This window comes from Canis aureus, chromosome 6, assembly GCF_053574225.1.
Source record: "Canis aureus isolate CA01 chromosome 6, VMU_Caureus_v.1.0, whole genome shotgun sequence".
Lineage (NCBI taxonomy): Eukaryota > Metazoa > Chordata > Mammalia > Carnivora > Canidae > Canis > Canis aureus.
The window spans coordinates 25,482,579-25,507,339 of record NC_135616.1 but is presented as its reverse complement, the minus strand read 5'-3'; the positions used below and the strand labels follow the sequence as shown (position 1 = coordinate 25,507,339).

At 37.3% G+C, this 24,761-nt stretch overlaps 2 protein-coding genes and 1 pseudogene across 12 annotated transcripts in view; 1 reads left to right on the top strand and 2 right to left on the bottom strand.

Annotated features, from left to right (window-relative positions):
• NOL4 (nucleolar protein 4) overlaps positions 1-24,761 on the top strand; it is a 524,626-nt gene that overhangs the window by 82,579 nt on the left and 417,286 nt on the right. The gene's annotated exons all lie outside the window — the stretch shown is intronic.
• The window catches only part of LOC144315618 (uncharacterized), a 45,478-nt gene continuing 27,186 nt past the window's right edge, over positions 6,470-24,761 (bottom strand). For all 11 annotated transcript variants that reach the window (XR_013381344.1, XR_013381341.1, XR_013381336.1 and 8 more), the window contains one exon: positions 6,470-7,558. Coding sequence is in view for 1 of the 11 variants with exons in the window: in XM_077900426.1 (XP_077756552.1) it covers positions 7,505-7,558 (54 nt within the window). In the remaining 10 variants the exon portion in view is untranslated. The remainder of the gene's footprint in view (positions 7,559-24,761) is intronic.
• LOC144315148 (NADH dehydrogenase [ubiquinone] 1 alpha subcomplex subunit 1 pseudogene) lies at positions 16,614-16,936 on the bottom strand (annotated as a pseudogene).

Genomic DNA, 24,761 nt, shown 5'->3' with positions numbered 1-24,761 from the left:
GAGGTTAGCCCCTTAAGTAGTTTTTTTTTTTTTTTTTTTTTTTAATGCTGAGGAAATTGGCCTATTTTGGCAAAGCTTGCTAAATTCTAGCCTAGCAGGGGCCAGTGAATCAAGTGCCTGAGGGTGTAAGAAGAATAAGAAAAGGCTGACTGCTGTTATATGTGCAAATATTTCAGGCTTCAACAAAATAAAACCCCTGATGATGGAAAAATTCTACTCTTCGAGAGTTTCATAGGTGTAACCATTTCTGTACTGTTTATGGACTATAAACTCTTACATAAAGGGACATAAAATTGTTAATCCCCTTTATAATTTTGTTCACTTTATTTCTCCATCCCAGACCCCAGAGAGTGGACCTGAGTAAGCTATCCTCCCAGAGAAAGGGCAGAGGAGATTGTTCTGGTAGCGTAATATTGAAAATCCCACATCTTGGGAAGCCATCAGTTCCCAGAAAATCAGGATTTTTCTCACCCTCATTTCTGAATTATGTCCACCCCCTTTCACCTACCTTGTCCAGGAGCTATCTGCAGATTATGTAAGACACCTGATAAGTAGGGACATGCAGTTGATCTAAAAAACCTAAAGAACATAATTTCCAAAAGGAAGGACTGGGTAGCATTTTAGATGATAGAGGGAGGTGGTTCTCAGCCTTGACTGTGCATTAGAATCACCCAGAGACAAAAATTAAGATTTTATTTATTTATTCATGAGACACACACACACACACACAGGCAGAGGGAGAAGTAGGCGCCATGCAGGGGGCCTGACATGGGACTCGATCCCGGATCTCCAGGATCACACCCTGGGCTGAAGGCGGTGCTAAACCACCTGGGCTGCCCGGAGACTTTTAAAAACTATGAATCCCTGTGTCCCATCAGCAGGAGTCTTGATATCTTTGTTCTGGGATGTGGCCTACATGGTACCCCAGGTGAGTCCAAGGTTAGGAACCACTGACAGGGGGTATTTAAATGTTCTCCCTATTTACTATGTTAAACTTCAACATGAATATATTTTGAGTTCATGAAGAGTGATTCCTGTTGTTGATTAAGGAATATTTAAATTTCACCTTATTTAACATCAACCATCACACAAAATAACATGTAAGAAAGACAACATGAGAGGCACCTGGGTGGCTCAGTGGTTGAGCATCTGCCTTCAGTTCAGGTCATGATCTTGTGGTCCTGGGATCGAGTCCTGCATTGGGCTCCCTGCAGGGAGCTTGCTTCTCCCTCTGCCTATGTCTCTGCCTCTCTCTCTGTGTCTCTCATGGATAAATAAATAAAATCTTTTCTTTTTAAAAAGGAAAGATAACATGAACTAGTTGAACAAACTTCCCATTCTAACTTCAATAAATGAAAACATATCTATTCAGTTAGCAATTCATTACAATTATTTAAATTATGCATTTTCATGATTAAATCTTTTAAGCATATGACTTTTATATTTCACATCTAATAATTACCTTGAGTTTTTGATGGATAGCTTCTGTTCCAGTAGGCTAATTATTCTCTTTAGAATAAAATTTAATCCTGATTTAGCCCACTTATGACTCAATAGTTATTGGGTAGGGTGATATTCATAATATTTAATAACCAGGAAGATATAGGCACTGACCAACTGCCAAGGACATGCTAATTGTCTAAGGAAACCCCATCGGGAAGAATGAACCCCTTAATTGCTGAATCAAAATGCGGTCCTGAGGGTCCTCAATCATATCTAAAAGGGATAGTTTAGTGTATATGTGTGTGTGCGTGGGGGGGCTTTGACAATATTATTTACCAAACAGAACAAAAGTTTTAATTTAACAATATCATTCTGCCAATTGACATCTGCTGAATTCTGGCCATAATAAAGAGTTCATTAAATCCTATAATTGAAAATGTTTATAATCAGAGAATCTTGCTGAAGCCAATGTAAGAGGATATCAATCCAACCCCTCACTGCTGTGTAAAAGTATTTGATAGCTATCATTATATTTTGCAATGGGAAAAGCATGGATTTTGAATTCAGACTAAGATCCTAATTCCAACTCTGTAACTTACTACTATATAAACTTGGGTAAGGTGAGCTACACTCTCTGAGCTACAGTTTCCATCATTGCTTAGGTTTAATGAAGAGCAAATGGAGGCTAGGATCTTGTTACATACTTTAATAAATGATAACTATATTTATCATGATGGTACAGATTTTTCAACTTCTGTGGAAATAGTTTTAGTTCTCACCTCACTGCTATTTAGCTCTAATTGCTAGAAAGTTACCCCTTTATTATAATTGGTTGTATTTTTGGTTAAAAACATCCGCTTTCTCAATGGAAGGGACATGTATCTCCATCCAACTGACATCAAGGTTGACCATGGGACTTGCTTTGGTCAATGAAGTATGAACAGAAGTGCCATGTGTCACTTTCAGAGGCCAGCTTGCCACAAGAGTATCAACGTTTCACATAGGTACTTCTCAACTGGCCTTGATACCAGAATGAAGGACACATAGAGAAATTGACTCACAGTGGACATATACGATATGATATATAATTTCACTGTTTGTTTTTTTTAAAACCACTGAGGTTTAGAGTTTTAGGTTACTACTATATAACATCCCACACTCTCCAGTACAAAAATTTATAGAAGTGGGGTACTGCCATAATAAAACACCAACATTTTGTGATTTTGATTGTAGGATCCAACAGTGGGTGGCAAGGAAGTTGTGTTGAGAGACTAGAAAGATGTCAACTCACATTATATAAAGGCACTATTTTTGGTCAAACAATCCACTGATGTAATTTGGAAAGCAGATACTGAAAGAGCTTAAGGCTTTAGGAAAAGGTGAAGGGAAAGAATATTGGTATCCATAATGTGTTCTGTTTGCTATTTGCTGTGTTTACAAGAATCTACAAGGCAGAAATGATCTGTAAAATGAATTTGCCACATTAAATGTAAAGATGAAAGGGAGTATGAAGATGACATAAATTCTGGGACATTGCTTTGTTAGAAGAGTAAACTTCTTTTCATCTTTAACAGGCAAACCAAAACCATGGGTACAGCTGTCATGCCCTTTGTCAAAATAAATTGATTAAGATAACAGTTAGTTATTAGTCCTTTCAGTTGGACTAGATGTCTCAGGGCAAAGAAACTAAAGAATTGGCTCCCCCAGGAACTGCTAAACTTATAATTAAGTCTAGAGCCATGTCTTGAAAAGACTTCTTGGTGCTGCTATTGGCTTGTCGAAGAAAATAAAATAGATTAAAAAGTCTATCTTTGAAAGGATTTTACTGCCAAAGAAACACCAGGACAAATATTGACGTGACTGTTTGAGCCATAAACTAACCTCGGGCCCCAGATCTTTGAGAATAAGGCAGGCTGAGAAAGGTGCTTAATTCTGGGAGATATGGCCAGGGAGGAAAAGGAAGAGGAGCATAATGGACAGCTATGGACAATAGTGCACTGGGGAGCTACTCCTCAAACCCAAACTAAGGTCTAATCAAAGACTATTTCCCACACTTCGAGAATAGAAGAACACCACATTTCAGAACACCAAGATTTCAGAATTACTCTAAACAGAAGACTGCTGTGTGCCTCCCATTTTCCTGCTTTCCTGCTTTCCTGCTTTTCACCCCTGCTGGGTGGCAGGCAGAGTAGGAAGGGGAGAATGGGGCAGCTGACGTGCCTTGTTAGTTACAGGTGTCAGCTTAAATAGAAAGGATACCTAAGTTGTAGTGTATTTATTAAAAGGGATATTTTACAACAATGGAAAAGAACTATTGCTAAACCCAACCATAGGTAACTCTCATGAAAATGATATTCTTGTGGCTAACAAAACCTCGAAACTAGACGCTGTATGATTTATTTATCTGAAATTTCAAAACTAGGGAAAACTAATGCACAGTGATAGAAATCAAGATGATGATTTCTTCTGGAGGGCTGTTGACTTGGAGAGGAAGCATGGGAGGGTCACCTGGGTGTTGGGAACGTTCTACATATTGATTTGGGTGTGATTACTAAATAGAGATGTATGTACAGTTCATCAAGCTGTATACTTAGTCTGTCCCCACTTTACCATATGTAAGTCGTATCTCAAAGTTCTTTTTTAAGCCGTGTACATTTTTCTTGTCCCCTTCTCTCCTAAGTCTCATGTCATTTTGGGCTTTAGCCTTTCTGAACCTCTCTTGTACGTTCTTAAAAACTTTTGATTTTAAGTGAGCTTTTTTTGTGACGTTTCCATGTTCTGTTCTTATCTTCTGAGTATGAGAATTTACCCTAACATTCCTAATGCTGTCTCTCTGGTTCCCTTAAACACATATGCTTATTTTTCTTCCACTGGAGCCAGTTCTTCATGTCAATTTCAGCTTAGAGATTCTCATCCTACTTGAGGTTTAGTGTCTTTTCTCTGTGGTGTTTTGAATTTTGAACTCTGCTTGCCCAAAGCTTTGGTTTTAGTAGATCCACAGCCAGTATTTTTTCTCTACATCACATAAATTCCAATGTGATATTGTAATGTTCTCCAAGAATCTTCCACTTCCCTGTTGATAGTCAATCCAGTCTCATTGTCTTCATTCTTTGCAGTGCTGATAAGGCAATCAAAGGGTAGATCTGGTTCTGGGGCTTGTTCTGATAGGGTATCCTTGTAGGTAGTAGGCTCATGCCCTGGGGAAGCTCTTTGCGGGTGAATAAAAGGGGCTGCAATACTGGGCATCATAGCCAATTTTGCACTGAGCACCATGTGCTTGAATGAACATAATACAGAAATGAGAATCATCTTCGATCACATCTAAAGGCATGACTCTCTGCTGGACAGAAATCTGCATCAGGAATAGTGAAGGTTACCAGAGCAGGAGGCTTTGTCTCAGCCCTAGTATCTGAGGCCAGTTGGAGTCATGATATTCCAACAGGGCAGCAGCAGCGTAACACAGGTCTCTATGCTACCTTTGGTAGGAGAGAAAGCAAGTTAATGGGACCATGTTCTTGGGTAATCAGATCCTGAATGGGGGCATTCCCCTGCTGAAGGTTAGATTTGAGTTTCATTTCTAGGGATGAAGTAAAAGCAAATTGAATTGATCTTTTGAATACAACAAGCAAGAGTCCTGAGGGAATTCTGGACATATATGGAGAATTTTAAGCCAAGGCCATAAAACAGAGAGGCTGCATTTTCCGCTAAACTTTAAATTGAACCATCTCAGTTACTTAAGTGATTTGGGATATATAAGTCTTATTGCAGATACTCTTTTGTTACTTCTCCATCGAATTAGGAACACCACTCTCTTCACAATGAAAATAGTATGGCAGAGTGGTTATAAACCTGTGCTTTGGAAGGAGACAGACCTAAAATCAATCCTCAGTTCTAGCTATTACAAGCTGAGTAATCTTGGATTATCTAATGTCTCAGACTCTTGGTTCCCACAATTATAAAATAATATGACTATATTAAATGAGATAATTTATGTGAAGTGTTGTGATGAACGTCTGGCATATACTAAATATCTAGTGAGTGGTCATTGTTATTCTTACTATTCCATGAAATATCTATTGTATTCATGTTATTTGTTTTTGACTTTCATATGTATATTTTTATCTTGTCACCCTCAAATTTCAACTTACACATAGCATAATAATATTGATAAACCTTTCCAGTTTTCATGGAACACATGTTGGATTTTGGCTTAAAATAGTCTGAAAATTTCGGACATTATGTGATAGAACAAGCTTAATTTTAAAAATTTGAAGTCAGAGAAAATTACTTAGATTTGTTATATTAAAAGCTATTTGATAATAAAAAGAATTGCTCCTAATAAAAAATAAGACTAGTTCACCAAACCGATGTAAATAAAGTGTTTAAAGTGGCAATAAAAATGAGGCAGCTCACTTTCTTAGGAAGTGGTATGCTTTTTATATTTTCTCATATATTTAAACAAATATTCTTAGAAAATTTTGATTTTTTATAATATTATAATATTTTGCTCTTTATTTTAGTTTTTTAAAGATTTATTTATTTATTTTAGAGAGAGAGTGGTGGGAGGGACAGGGAGAGGAAGAGAATCTCAAACAGATGCCCCACTGAATGTGGAGTCCGACATTGGGCTTCATCCCACCACCCTGAGATCATGACCTGAGCCAAAATCAAGAGCTGAAAGCTTAACTGAGCCACCCAGGGGCCCCTGAGTAATTTTTTAAAATAAAATATTTGTAAGTAAAAAGAAAAGGAGAATGGTCTCAATTTAGTAGATATTTAACACATTGATAAATGCATAAAGGAAAGAGTTAAAAATGCACAAATTTTGTTTAGTAGGTGAAATTTACAAATATTAAACAAAAACACATAAAAACAATGCATGTAACCAAGTACTAATGATTTATCTTGGCAATTGTTTAAAAATTATAAATGCCACTCTTTTAAAGGATAAACCATATCTGGAAAATGCAATTGTCTTTCTGATTCTGTTAAAAGGGGAAATAACAAACACATACTAAGCCATGATTTAAAAAAAAAGTTATTTATTCATGAGAGACACAGAGAGAGGCAGAGACATAGGCAGAGGGAGAAGTAGGCTCCCTGCCTGGACCCTGATGTGGGACTTGATCCCAGGACCCCAGGATCAGGACCTAAGCCAAAGGCAGACACTTAACCACTAAGCCACCCGGATATCCCATAAGCCACGATTTGAATAACATCAGGACCATGTATCTTGTGAAATCTATTTGTAAGTTTACTGAGATTGGATGAGATTTAAGTACCATCTCAAGAACTAAACTCTGAATGAAAAATAAACAATAAAGATAATAATGAATGGCAATGTTTCCAGTTAAGGTATGATGGCTGGTGATACGAGTTTTGTGACCTGTCTTATTTAACAGCTGGATTAATTATGGAGGGAGCAGCCAGCATGTCAATTAAATTTGAAGATGAATCTAAATTGGGAGATGCTACAAATACCACTGAAAACCAAGACGTAATGTTTGAAGTTAAAGGAATTCATGAATAAAACTACCATCAAATAATACTGAAGGACAATAAATCAGTAAAGTGAAGATTTCAACTCAGTTGCTTTTAGTTTCTGATTTTCTGAGGCAAAAGCTAAGTACAGATCTTAAGCATAAAAACAATTTTTGAATGGAAGCTAATTTTTTTCCTTTAAAGGAATGTCACAAATTATTTTATCTTTTAGAGCTCATCACTGTCAAGTGGGTACTTAAAATTATGTTTAGGGGATAAGACAGAGTAGTGAATTTTGCTGTATTTGATTGAGGAGGATACTAATTTGGATCTTTCTGATACATATCCTATAACGGTACACACAAGTCCAAGTCCTTGTTTGCTGTCCAAATAGTTACTCTTGTTTCTCCTAAATGTTGAAACTCTGGCTCTGAACTGCACCGGGTTTCTACTAGTTTTATCTTGTTAAGCCAACTCATCTGTCTGAACTTTTGCTTATTTATTACCCAGTCTCTAACTTGCCTGGTACTCAAATTATCTTCCGTCTACCAAACTAGTTGCTGGGCAATTTCTGGACCTCTCATTCTCCAGGCTCTCTCTCATTCTCCAGGAGGCTTTGTGTAGTCTCAGCATCCTAAAAAAAAAAATAAAAAAAAATTAAAGTGCTCACTCAAGTGGACTAAGTACTTTGATAGCTTACAACTGCCCTTGAACACATCTACTTGAAAATTCTATTGTTATCTCACCCTTAATGTTTCTAAAGAGAATTCATTTTCTTTCCTATAAAAGAATCCTCTCCTGACTTTTCTTTCAATATCAGTGGTGACGGATTTCACCCAGGCCAATAGGAATGGAAACTCAATTTGTCCTTGACGTTCTCATATTCATGGTCTTCTGTATTCTATTGTTCACCTAGTCTCCTTGAGTCTTCTTTCCAAATTCATATTAATCTTTCTCACTTTCATTCTTCTTGTCCAGGCCCTGTATCATTTATATTTCTATGATTATAATGGCCTTTTTGGAGGGAGTAAAATAAAAATAATAAAAATAGATTTGATGTTCCTATAACAGTAAGCACACATAATTAAGGAAAAAAGATTTGCACCATACCATCCTTGCAAAAAAAAAAAAAAATACTCAAATGTTCGATAACAGGAAGAAAACAAAGCAAATGTAACCAGGTCAGTTTAAAACTACATAGATACTACCTCGTTGTCTGTAAGCTGTAACTGGAAGTGTAGATCTGGCTCTTGCATGGTTTTGATTACACATTAGTACACATTCTTGGGAGAAAGCCAACCAGCACTAAAGTTATCACCAAGGAAGAACTGGGTTGGTTCCACATAGACATGGTAAAGACATCATAGTGATGGAAGTCTTAACACCACAGTGTTAATAATTTTGTGATAAATAAATGTATTAAATCAATATATTGTATACTTTAAATTTACACAATGTTATGTAATTGTCAATTATATCTTAGTAAGGCTGGGTGGGGACAGGAGAGGTACAGGCATTGACAGCCTCCCAGGCAACTTGGATGGAGTTGAAAGCAGAAACAGAGAAAGCTATATTTATTTTATTTGCATCATTTACATCAGCCAACATGTACTGAACATTTATAATATGTTGAACAAAATTGCCAAATAATTGTATTCATTTTGTTGTCACAACAACTCCATGACATAGATGTTATTATTAACTCCATTTTCATAGCTGATGGGAGTTGAGGATCTGATGGGAGTTGAGGATCCCAAACATGACTCCTTCTGTCTTTCTACATCAGCCCTACCATGGCCTAAGCTCCCATATCTGTCTTTGCAACGTTTTCCTAATCTGTTTTCTGCACCTACTTTTGCCCTTACCAGTCCTTCTCACCAAAGTATCTAGGATGATCTAACAATTTATGTCAGATCACCTTATTCCTCTAATTAAAATCTTTTGGTGATTTCTATTGCAGTTATCATAAACTCTAAAGTCTGAAGTAGTTCGTACAAGACCCTGTATGATCTGGTGCTGTCTTTTTCTCTTCCCACATTACACTGTCACACTTTCCTCCTGTATCACACTGACCTCAGGTTACTTTTTCTAATATCTAAATGCTCCCTCCCTCCTTAGTGATTTTGCCCAAATTATTCCCTTTGCTTCAAGCATTTTTGGCTTGAACTCTTGGCTCATTTCTACTCATCCTTTGGCCCCAGCTTAACCTTTACTTCCTCTGATCATCCTTTTTTGTTTTCTTCTTATAAAATGTCTCCCTTATCTGATTTTTAAGGTCTGATTCTTTGAGATATAATTTAAATACAGTAAAATTCATTCTTGATGAAATATGACAAATGTAAACAGTCATATACCCACCAAAAATTAGATTAGAGAATATTTTGTTTGATTTCAAAATGTTCTTTATGCTCCCTTTGAAAAAAAAATAAATACAGTATATTCCATTAAAATAAAGTAAAAATTTATAGTCTTCAGATTATGATCCACTTCTGGTTGATTTTTTAAATATTTTGAGCTATGCGTGTAATTTTTTTGCAAATGAATGTTTATGTTTTGGGTTTGAATAACTATATAACACCTAAACATGCCTGTTTGGCCAAGTCTTCACTGAACTGTGACCTATATATTGTTTTTTCACAGCCAGAAAACATCAAATCTCAGCTATCCGCCCTGAAGCATCTCTCTTCCAGCCCTCATTTGTCTACCTAAAACTTGATTTTGCCACTTCCTTGCTCAAAAACATTCAGTGAAGTAAATATATTATTCAATAAGCGGTGTTGGCACAATTGGATCTTCATTTGACAAGAAAGTTTAATTCAGACTTTTTATATAAACATGCAGAATTCTAGTTGGATTAATAAATATAAAATACAGAAAACAGAAAAATTAAAAGTATTAGAAAATTATAGGAGAATATTTAAAAATTCTTAAAATAGAAAGTACTTTTTTTTTAGAAAGTACTTTTTAAGTAAAATATAAAACCCAAAGACAATGAAATAAAAACATTAACAATTTGCATAGTGTAAAAAGAACTAGTTTATAAATGACAAAATAAAAATAAACTGAGAGAATGAAATATTCAAATGAAGTGAAATATTGAGAAAGGTATCTGCAACATATAACAGGAATAGAGTTCCTATACTTCTAAAATAATGGCCTCTTATAAATCAGTAAAAATAAATAAATAATAAATAAATAAATAAATAAATACCTCTGAGAAAAAATGGGCAAAAGATATACCCTTGTAATTCACAATAAAACAAATATCTAATAAAAATGAAAAGATACATGATATAATAACCAAAGAATTATAAGTTAAAACAGCAATTAAATGCTTTAAATTATCAGATGAACAAAGATTAAAATATTTTATAATGTTTGATTTTAGTAAGTGTTTTAGGGAAGCAAAAATCTTACACATAATTGGAATGCACATCAATATGCCATTTCTGGAAAACTATCTGACAAAATACATCAAAATCTTTATGTTTAGACCATTTGTATTATAAATATGTTTTTAGAAATTTAATATAGGAAAATCATTGAACAAGTGTGAGATTGTATGTTTATTACAGACAAAAAGTTGAAAAGGGCCTAATCATTTGCCCAAAAAAATATTGATTAAATAAATGAAGGTGTTCTGGCGTTTTACTGCATCTGTATCTTTGGGGCAAACCGAAATGCCAGAACACCTGCACCCCAATGTTCACAGCAGCAATGTCCACAATAGCCAAACTGTGGAAGGAGCTTCGGTGTCCATTGATAGATGAATGGATAAAGAAGCTGTGGTCTATGTATACAATGGAATATTACTCAGGCATTAGAAACGAGGAATTCCCACCATTTGATTCCACGTGGAGGGAACTGGAGGGTATTATGCTGAGTGAAGTAAGTCAATTGGAGGAGGACAAACATTATATGGTCTCATTCATTTGGGGAATATAAAAAATAGTGAAAGGGAATAAAGGGGAAAGGAGAGAAAATGAGTGGGAAATATCAGAGAGGGTGACAGCTCATGAGAGACTCCTAACTCTGGGAAATGAACAAAGGGTAGTGGAAAGGGAGGTGGGCAGGGGGTTAGGGTGACTGGGTGATGGGCACTGAGGGGGCACTTGGCGGGATGAGCACTGGGTGTTATGCTATATGTTGGCAAATCGAACTCCAATAAAAAAAATAAAATTAAATTAAAAAAATAATAAAATTTCTCCCCACTTCAAAAAAAATAAATAAATGAAGGTACATCAATTTCAATGAAATAATTAGTAACTGTTAAAATAGGGTAAGAAATATTTATATATCTGGCATAGATCATATACAACATACATACATTTATACACACACACCATCTCATTGAACAAAAAAGCAGAATACAATATGGTATATATGTTATGATTGAACTATTTTATATATTATTTGTGTGTGTCCATATCAGTTAGTTATATTTAGCTTTGGGGAGTAGGATTTGAGATGAAAACAAAATTTATATTTAAATAACTTTGGTGTTATTTAATTTCCTTTTATCATGACTGTAGTGATTTTTGTAATATAAATTAAAGTTATCCATATTAATTTTAGAAAAAACTAAAATAGGAAAAATATACCATACAGCGATGATTGCTGTTCCTGTCCTGATGCATTCCCCACTACAATGTTTTTTATGCTAACATATGTGTGTTTATTTTTATTTTTTTCATATGTGTGTTTAGACACACTTGAGATCATATCATATAGATATTTTATAACTGCTGTTATAGGATCTTTTTTTTTTAAGATCTTATGTATTTATTCATGACAGAGAGAGAGAGAGAGAGAGAGAGACAGGCAGAGGGAGAAGCAGGCTCCGTGCAGGGAACCTGACGTGGAACTCGATCCCAGCTCTCCAGGATCACACCCTGGGCTGAAGGCGGCGCTAATCCGCTGAGCCACCGGGGCTGCCTTGTTACAGGATCTCTTATTCATCAACCCATTCATTTGACATTCACCACCCCTTTGAATGGAAACCTCTGGCTCATATTGTGGGGAAGGCATGAAAAAGAAAAGAAAACAATGAGAAGAGAAGAAATCTTTATCCAAATACTTTTAATATACCTAATTTATTCAATCAGCATATTTAGTGAGGGCCTTTTATGTGCCAGGCACCGTTCTAGATGTTACAAGCAGGTAACAGGCAATCTTCTGTTCTTAATGGAAATAGAAATTGTCAAAATCTATTTGACATGTGTTAGTCTCAGAGTGAATAAAGATATGACTGGTCTTTAGATAATCTAACAGACACTTAGCACCCTATGTTAAAATTCTTTAAATGGCTAGGGTTTTTGTTCTCTTGAATTTAAGGTCACAATCATTTAAATTTCTTCCAGTGAACATATGCTTGCAAATCCACACCAGCGGAATTAATGAGTGGAAGATAAATGTGTTCTTTGATGGAAGAGAAGGAATCAACAAAAAAACACATATAGCCTAGAAACGAATTAAATGATCACTTTTGTCTCAAGCACTGAGAAACAGGATGAAGGCAAGGACCATGGGGAAAAAAATTCAGAAATTAGTATCAGCAATAATACGGTACTATAGATTCTTTCCTGCTCCCTGCTTTGATTTGTCAATTCCCCTCTCCTGTGTTGAGGAATTGGTTTCCCTATAACCACTGCAGGTGCTGACAGGATGGTTAGAACCAAAGATCGTGGTGACGGGGAAGAGGCCACCATCCAGGAACCAGGCAGATCCTGGCAGGAGACTGGGGCCAGGCAATGAGCAAAGTAGGAATGCCAAATTTCAAGGCAGGACCTGAGACATCAAAAAATATAGTAGATAGTCATTGTAGATGGGAACTATGGGATGGGAACAGTGTCTTCAGAACAAAGCAAGAGCTTAGTCATTAGAACAGAGGATAAAGCTAAGGAGACAGTGAATCCCTGGCTTGACTCCTTTTTTATTCTTGTTGACAATCTGATCCCAGAGCTGCAGATGCTGTTTTACTCTGCAAGTGAAGCTTTAACGTACTAAGCTATGAACTAGCTTTGGGAAAAGCCCATGAAACAGGGTTGTCACACCTCTCAATGGTATGAAATCCAAGAACTTGTAGGAAGTTGGACAATTATGGTCCTTATACTCACACCTTTCTAGATCCTCTGAATACTTGGACCAGTTGGACCAAGGACCTTAGCTTTTTGAGCCTTCTTCTCCCCACATTGTAGTGCTGTGGTCCTTTTCCATCCTTTCCACTTTCATTTTTGAGTAAAATGAAAATCACATTGAAAACATCATGATGGTAGAGATCACTCATTATATCTTGGTATTTTGTCAAACAAAAGCTGACAACTGCTTCCCCTCTGTGAAAAGTTTTAGATGATTTTATATCTGTTTATGGGCTTAGGCTGGGTCAACTAACTAGCTAAACTGGACTTAAGAGAAAAAGCATTTTATCCTCTGCAAATAGAATGTAGAGCACTACCTGCTGAAGCCATGGTCTCCATTCTCAGTGTGGGGTGTGCTGGGAAGCCCTGATGCTATGCTGTGTACTACCTGCATGGCTGTGGGTACTGATCTTGCACACCTTCATCATGTTATTGGTCAAACTTAATTTTCTAAAGATCAGAGACTCATATTATTTCATGTTTCCAAACTTTATCCTTGAAAAGGGAAGATTGGTAGTCAACCTCTTTTTCCATTTACTCATTTCATCCTTTGGAATTTCTCAACTGACAATGAAGAACACTGGGTTTGTGATAAGTGGAAGGAGTTTAATTGAGTGTGTTGGTTTTGTGAGCGATGGCTATTTGTAAGTATGCAGAAGCCAAATGCCACCTGGGAAGCAGGCATCCTTTTTCTAGGGCAGTATTTTTAATTATGTCTTTTCACCTGAGCTCCAGGGCAAAAGTTCCATTTTTCTCCCTGCTCATTATTAACAAAACCCACAAGGATAGGGGTTTCTAATTTCATATTTTTAAGTGAATTTAGCATGCAAAGTATTCTGCAATGACATTAGATATGTAGTTAAGATACCACCTAGGCTCTGGAGTTTCTTGGCTTCATACAAATCTTTCCATCCTTCCCGGACTGACTCCCCTCTCTTCACATAGGAATGCTTAACCATACAATCTGCGTGTTCCTGGAAGTGTGTTGGGTGGCTTGTTGTGATTAGTGTTTGTATGCTACATACGTTTGACAGACACATACGGTAACGATTACGGGAACTGTACACATATTTCATTTTCTGTGTTTAATTTGTATCGAGTGTGATTTTGTGCAGCTTGCAGACTTGCACACATTTTGAAATTAATTAACCTGAACAAAATTGGATCCATCAGTCTAGGTTCCTTAATAATATCCTGGCTAACAACATTAAATAATACATGAGACGGAGATGGAAGTAGGGGGATTCCAAGGAGAGAGAATGAGGATTCAGGCCTCCTGAGTTTTTAATCCCTGTCCTGCCTGTATTTTCCCCTGTGAACGAGAGTCTTCCATTCTTTGCTTTTGTTTTCCTGGCTGTGGCAGGAGAACAAGAGCAAGCCCAGGCAGTGTTGTAGTGAGAAGGGAATGAATGCCTAAAATGTGCTTTGAGAGCCTCAAGTGAAATGCACTATGCCGCATGTGGAAATTATTATGAGTTCATTCTTCATGCACTTTTAGTCCTGCCCTCTAGGCTCAGACTGCCAGCCAAGGCACCAATTACGGTCGATGGGGCTGTTGGTTCTTGTGATGTGAACACCTGTCCTCCAGCAAATGAACTGAGATAATACATCCCAATTTACTATGTGTGTCATATACCCTACAAATTGAATCTCTAAAATACACTCTGAGTTGAATAATAAATGACACTGGGTTTAAATGACAGGAAATAGACTCAATACAATTGCTTGGGCATCTGTGTCCACCCAAGCCTTTGTCCACCCAGTCTGCTGCTGAAACGCCAAGCCAGACTTCCCTCTGCATTCTCAGAGCTGACTAAGGGGCCATCTGTATGGGGAAAGTCACTGCAGAATTGCTGGCTTCCCTGGGAGAGCCTCGGGCTGATTAATTCAGTCAAGCCAGGGCTTGGCAGACCCAGCCCCACACTGCTCAGCAGATAAGACAAAATTGCAACCGGATACAAGTCCAGGGGCCTTCCAATTCATATTTAAAGAAACATTCATTAGGTAACTGGATGGGCTGCCCCATGCAATTTGTTGCCCTGAAATTTAAAAGAGAGAAATTAAAAGAGAGAAATTAAGAGAAAATTATTGAGTGACAAAGGGAGAGAAGTAAGTAGTCACAGGAGACAGCGCTTGAAGGATAAGTTTTAAAGGGTAGATGAAAGCTGGTGTGAATCTTGGCTCTGCTTCCACTTGCTAGGTGACGTCTGACAAGTTTCCAGCTATGATTTCTCTAAATTGCAGTCTCCTCATCGGTCTCTAAGCTAGAACCATCCCTCACGGGCTCACCGTTGTATCCCTCATGCCTGGCACATTATTTGGCATACACGGGTGCTAAAAATCAACTGGATGAAAGAGGGTTTTCTGGCCTCATTCTTGCTGCTTGTCACAGCTACTGGTGCAACAGCCAGGAGGGGCGGTGGTAGTGTACAGCCCTCTGTGTCCACTCACTCCCGTGCTTTCCTTTGTTCTTTGTGGGAACAAGTTCTGGGTGAGAGACTAAGGTTCTCCAGCATTGGCCTGTTCCGCCTCAGCGCCCGGCCAGGAGGTTAAACATGATGCTTGAACTGGTCTTGTGTAGATGAAGAGTGTTAGTGCACAGCCAGTGCTTCCTATTGAGACACTTTTCACTTATTCATATTTTGATACATTTACGGCATTGAAGTGTTTCTCAGGGCTTCCTTGCAGTGTAATAACATGACCCTCAAATCAATACAGGCCTGTGTACCTCCCGTGGTGGCATTTTATGGAGATACAGAAGTATGTACAATTGTCCTTCCTTTCCTATTTTAATTACAGGTTAATCAGCTGGAGCTGCTCTGATGCAGGTACTACTGATTTTCCATGGCCATCCCCATTTTGAACATTGTGATCAAAGGGCAGGGTGCACGGGGGAACAAATGCCTGGGAAAATCGAAGCAAGGCAATGAGGACACACAAGGGTACTCGGAATAATATCAGTAGTGTAGCAATAGATCTGTAGTTATAATTCTATTTGCGTTTCATCTGTTGTTCTTCCTCAATCAATAATGCCTATGGAACCTAAAAAGACAATGACTTAGTTGTCTATTTGCAGTTTCTGTGCAACCCCACATAGTGCATTTGTTTTATTTGGTAAGCTCATCACTGATAGCGAGGACTACTGACACACGTGAGTCCAGAGAAAAGTGCCCATCCTGTAACCAATTCCCACCATTGAGTTGGTGCCGAGCAGAAAGCCATGAAAGGAGGCCTCTGTAGACCTGCTTCAGATTTTGCTACAGACCCAAAGGTCTCTCCCTGGGATATGAAGCTGGCAGGGTCTTCCATCTCAGGAAGGCCCCTTGTGAGCATCTGTATAATGCTCCCCTTTCTTGCTTTTCTCTTAATCTGTCTTCCTGTCCTCTTACCTGCTTCCACTCAGCATAAGCCCTAAGGACCTTCTATTTGCAACTTCTAACTTACTCCATCTTTCCCATCGCTGTCTCAACCCGAATTCCCCTCTTCGATCTTTTCTTTTTTTAAGATTTTATTTATTTATTTATGAGAGACATGCAGAGAGATGTCTTTTTTTTTAGCTTTTACTTTTTGTTTTTATTATGCACTACATTAATACACTGCATAACCTTCTAGAAGGGGTAGATGAGCTGTAACCGAGGTATTTTTCATCAAACAGGAAAATGCTTCCTTAATCGATATTCTCCAAACCCTCTGACACATAGTAATGATTAATTCCAGGGACTCACCTCTTTGCATCAAACTCCACTGATATGGATAATAGGCAAGCCTTTTTTCCTTGCCCCTGTTACTGAACCTGTGGATGTGCGCCGTGGCTATGCCAGGGATGACCAAGCACACGGCCATGACGCTGATCCTGGGAGCATATCGAACCACATCACACCACGGTTGGCAGGGCCAAACCCTTCCTTCCCCCACCCCCGGCAGAGAGAGGCAGAGGCATAGGCAAAGGGAGAAGCAGGCTCCCCGTGGGGAGCCTGATGTGGGACCCAATCCCAGGACCCGGGGATCAGGATCTGAGCCAAAGGCAGATGCTCAACCACTGAGCCACCTGGGTGCCCCTATCTTATTCTTTGACTATTTTAGGAGTCTGCACAGGAAATCTCATATAGACCTATTATCTCTTGCTTCCCACATGTTCTCGGATCTTCTCTGTGTCTGGACATCTCTTTAGAACCTATCTATCATCTCTCCTTGTTCCACTTCCTCACAGCTCTGTTAAGTGGCATGGGGTGGTATTAGATTACTGTGTTCAATATAGGATATTGATAAAGAGGAATCTTTATTGATTAGCCCAGGTTTGAAATTGCATGTCCGCCACCTGGTAACGATGGTGTTTTAGCAAGTTATTAATTCTCTATGCCTCAGTTTTTATTTAATGTTTTTATCTTTTTAAAATGCTTCCTAGTCTCTAGCCAGCACCTGCCTTTGGCTGGATCTAACAGAAAGCCAGCTAATGGAGCATCCAGACATCCTGCAGATCGTGGCTGCCTATGTCCAGAAAAGAACACGGCAAGGTTAAAGCATGGATTGGAAGTCCAACCAACTCTGAATCAGCACAACAGCATTTTTTGTGTTTGTTTATATAGGTGTCTCCCCTCTAAGGATGTGAGGTATCCAGGGTTGGAAGTGCATTTTTTTTTTAACTTTGTATTCCCTGCTGCTTGCATACCGCCTCCAATGGAATGCAAGCTTCATAAATGTCTATTGGATAAACTTGTTAGTGGAGGTTAAGTAGTATCCTTCTCAAAAACATGCTTCCTTTAGAGTTACATAGGTCTGGATCTGTAGGAGTCCATGCTGCCAGAAGTGACTACTGATGAGTGTGTAGTGTGGTGGAGAGGGGATTTGAGAAAGGACCAACTAAGAATTACTCACAACTGAACAAAAGACAGGTTGGTTTTGACAGCAGAAAGAGGCATGAGATATATGAGAGCATAGGATGCTGGTGAGAGAGGACTAGGTGGGGTGGGGCCTGGAAAGACAGACATGGTGTGGCATGAGTTCCTGACATTAGAGATTAGCTGGAGGAAATAGCAGAGGCCCTGCCAGGAAAATAAATATGCAAAACATGAAGCTATTTTCAAAGGTAAAACTACATTTAATTTACTCTGTATCATTGCCTCAGATCAACCTCATAAGCTCCCCTCTCCTTTGTTTCCTTCTTCTCTGCAACAAAATCTTCCCAGTATTTAGAACAGTGCCCAGCATGTGAATACATATTGAGTGAAAATAATGTAGAGAGGAAGAAAGCTTTAATAAGTCTTTTTACATCATATAGGTTTACTTTAATCCTGAAGCTGAAGATGAAAAAGTGAGGAGCTAGTGATGCTTCCATGCTGTTTTTTCCCTTGAGAACAGCCATACTCTGTCTCTTTGAGCATCTATGGAAAGTAGTCATCAGAACACCTTACTTTAACTTCCCCAGGAATGATTAATTTAGCTTAGGAAAGATGAATAGGAAAACTTTGCATGTCATAGTTTAAGTACATTATTCTTCATATCTGTAACACATTGTATTACATAATTATCAATTACACTTCCCTTTCCTTTCTGCCAAGTAAGCCACAGATTTCCATTACTTTTAGTTTGGTCATGTGATTGACTTTGACCAGTGGAATGTGAGCAGGTATGACATATTCCACATCTGAGTGAAATCTTTGAAATGTCCTTATATAGTTTTGGTTGTGTGTGTGTGTGTTTGACACCCTTACTTGAGAAGAACATGACCCAGATAGTAGTTACTTCTTTGTAGTGGGTCCTAAAATGAGAAAAGTCATGGAGTAGAGCCAAGCAGAACTGGTGGGAGCCGCAGCTGGATTGCCCATCTCCAGTGACTTGAACTAGAAATGGTGTTTGTTATCATAGGCAAATAAGATGCTTATATATATATATATATATATATATATATATATATATATATATATATAATGTATATATACATCATATACAACATTTATATATATATATAAAGTTATCATCTAGTATCTATCATCTATCTATCATCTACGTTATCTATTATTGCTAGAATAAGTTACCATAAAAAGCTTAAACAACACAAATGTATCTTATAGTTCTATAGCTAAAGTCCAACATGTGTCCCATTGGGCTAAAATCAAGGTGTTGGCAGGGGTGTGTTCATTTCTGGAGTTTCTAGGGAAGAATCTATTTCCTTGCTTTTTCCAGCTTCTAGAGCATTCCTTAGCTTGGGCTCCCTTCCATCCTCTTCAAAGCCAACAATATTGCATCTCTCTCTCTCTCCCCATTCTTCCATAGTTACAGCTTCCTCTGACTGTCTCTTTCTGTCTTCTTCCATTTTTAAGGATCTGTGTGATTTCCCTGGGCTCATCCCAGATAATGCAAGATGATCTATTTTAAGGTCAGCTGATTAACATCCTTAAATTCCCTTTGTCCCGTAACCTTAACGTATTCACAAGTTCTAGGGATTAAGACATGGGCATCTATTATTCTGCAAGCATGGGTATTATTATCTAGGATGGTGTTGCTTAAAAGGCAGAGAAATAGCCACTTCTCTGTAAATGAACATAAAACAGAAACTACCTCTGGTTATTTGAAGTTATGAGATAAAATACATAGCAGAATGACACTGAATGTATCAACCTGGCTCCGTGTCTCGCGCTGCCTCTAGGTGTAGGATTTTGAGCAAATCATTTGGTTCATTTCTGTCTTAGTTTCTTGAACCATGACATGGAACACTCAAAACTAGTGCAAGTTCTTTTTCAGGGCTATGGGATGGCTATATTATAACTGTATCAATATCTATATATCACCATATCTATACTACTTCATTCTTCGTATCTTTCAGAGTTTTTTTTCTTTCAGAGTTATTAAATGGATTAAGTCAAATAATGTAGTGTAAGAATATGTAGGGGTATATCTATCTTCATTCTTTTTTCTCTGTAAAGATATGCATATGATGTGGTGTATAGTTTGGTAATAGGGTCATCAGATTTAACGTTGCCCCAAGTTTCTCTTTTAAATGGATCATGCCTTCTCTGTCTATGTATGTACATTTGTGACCTTGTAACAGTCCTGTGACTATAGATTAGATAATGAACTTTTCCATTGAAAAAGCAATACAGTTTTAAAAGATGAACACCTTTCTAATTTCTTCGCCAATGGTAACAATGAACAATTTTTCAGTAATAAATGGGTAAAAAGTAATATACAGATTTCCATTGGTTTAAAGTCCTGTGTTTGCAGACAGTTATGTACATGTCCATGTGCATTTTTGTTCTACATTGTAAACATTTTCCTCTATTTCATCTTCCATATCATCTTCCAAGCACAGCATGGACTTGACAATTCTAACTTTTCATTTATGTAGATATTTCAATAAGAAACTCTCTACTGGAATGGCCATATGAATTACTTTTTCCTTTTGTTGGAGGTTCAGCTTGGAGCTCATTGCCTGACCATTTTGGCCACCTCCTAAGGAATCTCTGGCTAAGTAGTCAGCTGTCTCTCCCAGAGGCAGGTGGAAGCTCTTCCTCTTTCAGTATCTGTGGATAGAAGACTTTATTTTGTCCTTCCACATATGCTCACAAGAGATCAGAATATTATAGACACCCAAAGAGTTTGTATCTTCTTACATCCTTAATTCTTTTTGCCTGCTTTACGTATGTTTTACTATTTTAATGTTCAATTAAATGATTCTGTGTGTATGTAACTGGAGTATGTACACACAAGTATATGTGCTATTTCAGATCAAATTATGATACCTGTCCTGTGACAGATTCAAACTGTTAATATACTATCTTCATGAGATCACAAATTTGTTGGTTGAATGCTAAATTTCTTCAGCAAAGCAATGCAATCAGAGAAAAAATATCACTTCTAAAGAATGTTTCCATATTCAAGATAGGAATCTAAGACCATTCTATGGACTTTGAAATTATGCTGTGCTGTGCTAAAAACATACATAAGAATTAGTCCAAAATAAGATACAAATTAGACACAAAATATGACGAAATGTGAAATCAAAAGTTTTATAATACTCAAAACTTTACAAGTGGAATAATAACTAAATATGTCTTACATATAATGTGCCACAATAGTACCACATGCCCCCCCAAACTAAAATAATTTGATCCTTCTGAGAAAGAAGTCATCTTGAAAATTAATGTTTCATAAAATGAAAACTCTATTTCCTTGATCAGTTTTTTATCTAAAATTAAATTTATTTATTTATTTATTTGAGTTCAGTTTGCCAACATATAACATAACACCCAGTGCTCATCCTGTCAAGTGCCCCCTCAGTGCCCGTCACCCAGTCACCCCCACCTCCCACCCACCTCCCCTTCCACTACTCCTTGTTCGTTTCCTAGAGTTCGGTGTCTCTCATGTTCTGTCTCCCTCACTGATATTTTCACTCATTTTCTTTCCTTTCCCCTTTATTCCCTTTCACTATTTTTTTATTTCCCAAATGAATGAGGCTATATAATGTTTGTCCTTCTCCGATTGACTTATTTCACTCAGCATAATACCCTCCAGGTCCAACCATGTGGAAGCAAATGGTGCATATTTGTCGTTTCTAATGGCTGGGTAATATTCCATTGTATGTGTAGACCACATCTTCTTTATCCATTCATCTTTCAATGGACACCGAGGCGCCTTCCACAGTTTGGCTATTGTGGACATTGCTGCTGTGAACATTGGGGTGCAGGTGTTCTGGTGTTTCATTGTGTCTGTATTTTTGGGGTAAATCCCCAGCAGTGCAATTGCTAGGTTGTAGGGTAGCTCTGTTTTTAACTCTTTGAGGAACCTCCTTACAGTTTTCCAGAGTGGCTGCACCAGTTCACATTCCCACCAACAGTGCAAGAGTAAAATTAAATATTTTAAAATAGTTTTTGTTTTGGAGTTCATTTTGGTGTTAAACATTTTATATTAATAGATTTTAAAACAATCTAGTTTTTGATTTATCATATTGGACAGTAGGTATCTCAAGGAACAGAATAAGATATTGAACAAAATATCTTTCAAATCATTTAAAATTGCAAGCACACATAACAATTTATATTTGATGAAAAACATATAAACAAAAGGATAAACACTAAACAATAGAATAGTTGGGGAAGAATGGAGAATGAGAGTAGGAGGTGACAGTAAGGAACACATCTATTAAAAAAATGAATAAAACAAGAGGGTTTTTAATATGCTACAAATTAAGGAGCATGATTAACTTAATCTTCTTTATCAGGGGTTCACGAAATATTAATTTGTTTTAACTTTAGCTTCTTTTGGGGGCAGTGAATGCATTTTGGATGCAAATTACAATAACCGAAGGAGCTTTTTTAAAAAATGCCCACACTTGGAGTCAACCCCTTGATTTTCTGGTTTAATAAGTCTGAGGTGGGGGATCCCTGGGTGGCGCAGCGGTCTGGCGCCTGCCTTTGGCCCAGGGCGTGATCCTGGAGACCTGGGATCGAATCCCATGTCGGGCTCCCGGTGCCTGGAGCCTGCTTCTCCCTCTGCCTATGTCTCTCCCTCTCTCCCTCTCTCTCTCTGTGTGACTATCATAAATAAATAAAAATTTAAAAAAATCATAAAAAATAAAAATAAGTCTGAGGTGGAAATTAGGCATACATACTTTTTGTGATTAAACATTGCAAAGTGAACACCTCTGTGTACTTATAATCCAAGAAATAGAATATTGCCAGAATCCAGGATGATCTTCTCATTTGGACAGTTGTACTTTTAAGAGCTCAGATGTGATTCTAATGCTTGTACAGGGTTGAGGACCATCCTTCTAGTTCATACTCAGGCTGATGCTTTCTTGTCTTATGGTATTATTCCTCTTGCATTTTTTCCTTATTTTGTAATATTCCAAGCATTATTTATTCATGGTAGGTAGGGATTATTTGTAAACTTTCTTTGTCCTTATGTCTTTAAAATGCATTTACTTTGTTAGATTTTATTCTTAGACTAACTATATGTAGAATTATTATTTAAAATTATTTTTCCACTCAAATTTGATAGCATTTTCTACTGCCCTTGAGCATCCAATTTTGCTGACAAGGTTTAATTTCATTTACTTGACATATTATTTTTTTATTGTTATCTTTTCCCTGAAATATTTCTTGATTTCTTCTTTTCCTTGAAGCCTGAAATTTCACTAGAATTATCAATATGCAGGTTTCTGCTACGTACCCAGCTGAACACCTAATAGGCCCTTTTAATTAAAAATGTTTCTATTATTTTTTTGGTTATAGTTGATCCTCAAAACACATGGGTTTGAACTGTGCAGGCCCACTTTTATGTGGATTTCTTTCCTTAAGTACAGTACAATATTATAAATGTATTTTCTCTCCTTTATGATTTTCTTAATGACATTTTCTAGCTTACTTTAAAAATACAGTATACAGTACATATACAAATTATGTGTTCACCAACTGTTTATGCTATCAATAGAACTTCCAGTTAATAGTAGGCTATTAGCAATTAAGTTTTTCAGGAGTCATGGGCAGCCTGGGTGGCTCAGCAGTCTAGTGCCACCTTCAGTCCAGGGTGTAATCCTGGAGACCCAGGATCGAGTCCCACGTCAGGCTCCCTGTATGGAGCCTGCTTCTCCCTCTGCCTGTGTCTCTGCCTCTCTCTCTCTCTCTCTCTGTGTCTCTCATGAATAAATAAAATCTTAAAAAAAAAGTTTTTCAGGAGTCAAAAGTTACATGCAGATTTTTGACCACATGGGGTGTTGGTCTCCCTGACCCCCATATGGTCAATAGTATTTCTTTTCCTTCATTAATCATGAACTCCTCCTGGAATGTTTATTAGGTTAACATTGGCATTCTGGAATTGAACCTCCACGTTGCAAAAATAGATAATAAATGAACAAACAAATATTAAAAACAGTTATTTACATACAAATTTATATGTAATAGTAGTTAAATGTACATATATATTCTATATTATGGAGAATTTCTTAATCTTTCCAATACTAAGCCTGATCTTGCTTGATTATTCTCTTATTCAGTGCATTGACTGTTTTCTTTTGTAATCACAATTAAAATTTTAATTTTCACAAACTCTTATTCTCTGGTGGTTTGTTTTAGTAATAGTCTCTTTTTGTTTTATGGATGTAATATTCTCTTAAACTTCCTTGAGGAAACTAATTGGGATAGTTTACATTTTTGTTTCTAAATTATTTGTTTCCTAAAAGGTTAATTTTTTTGTTTATTCATTTTGATTTTTGCCATGGATGCTATTGGTTTTCCTCCAATATATGGTGATCCTTAGACATAGGATTTGTACTTATTGAATGATTAGAATGACTTATAGTGGTAGGTGTGTTATGTTTTTCTGGCAGACCTTCCAACATGAGAGGTGTTTTTATGGGGAGCAGGGCTATGTTTCTGTGAGTAGGACATGCCATGGCTCTGTAGGTTATTGAGCATGGAATAGTCTAGCTGTCTGGGACTTGCATAATTAGACAAATTAAAGAGGGCTTTATCATGGGATTAAAGCTCTTAGTGCATATGGCTCCTGGGTGGAGCTGCTTCTCCTTTGCCTCCCCATCCCCCTGCTTTTTTTTTTTAAACCTTAGTATTTTTTTTTTTTTTTTTTTTACAAAGTCTCTTAATTAAGTGGTCCGTCCTTGCTCTTTGCCTTTACTGAGTTGAACTCTGGAGCTAACCCTTGGTTATCTTTAGAAGAACAGAACTTTTATTTACTGTTAAGGGCTAT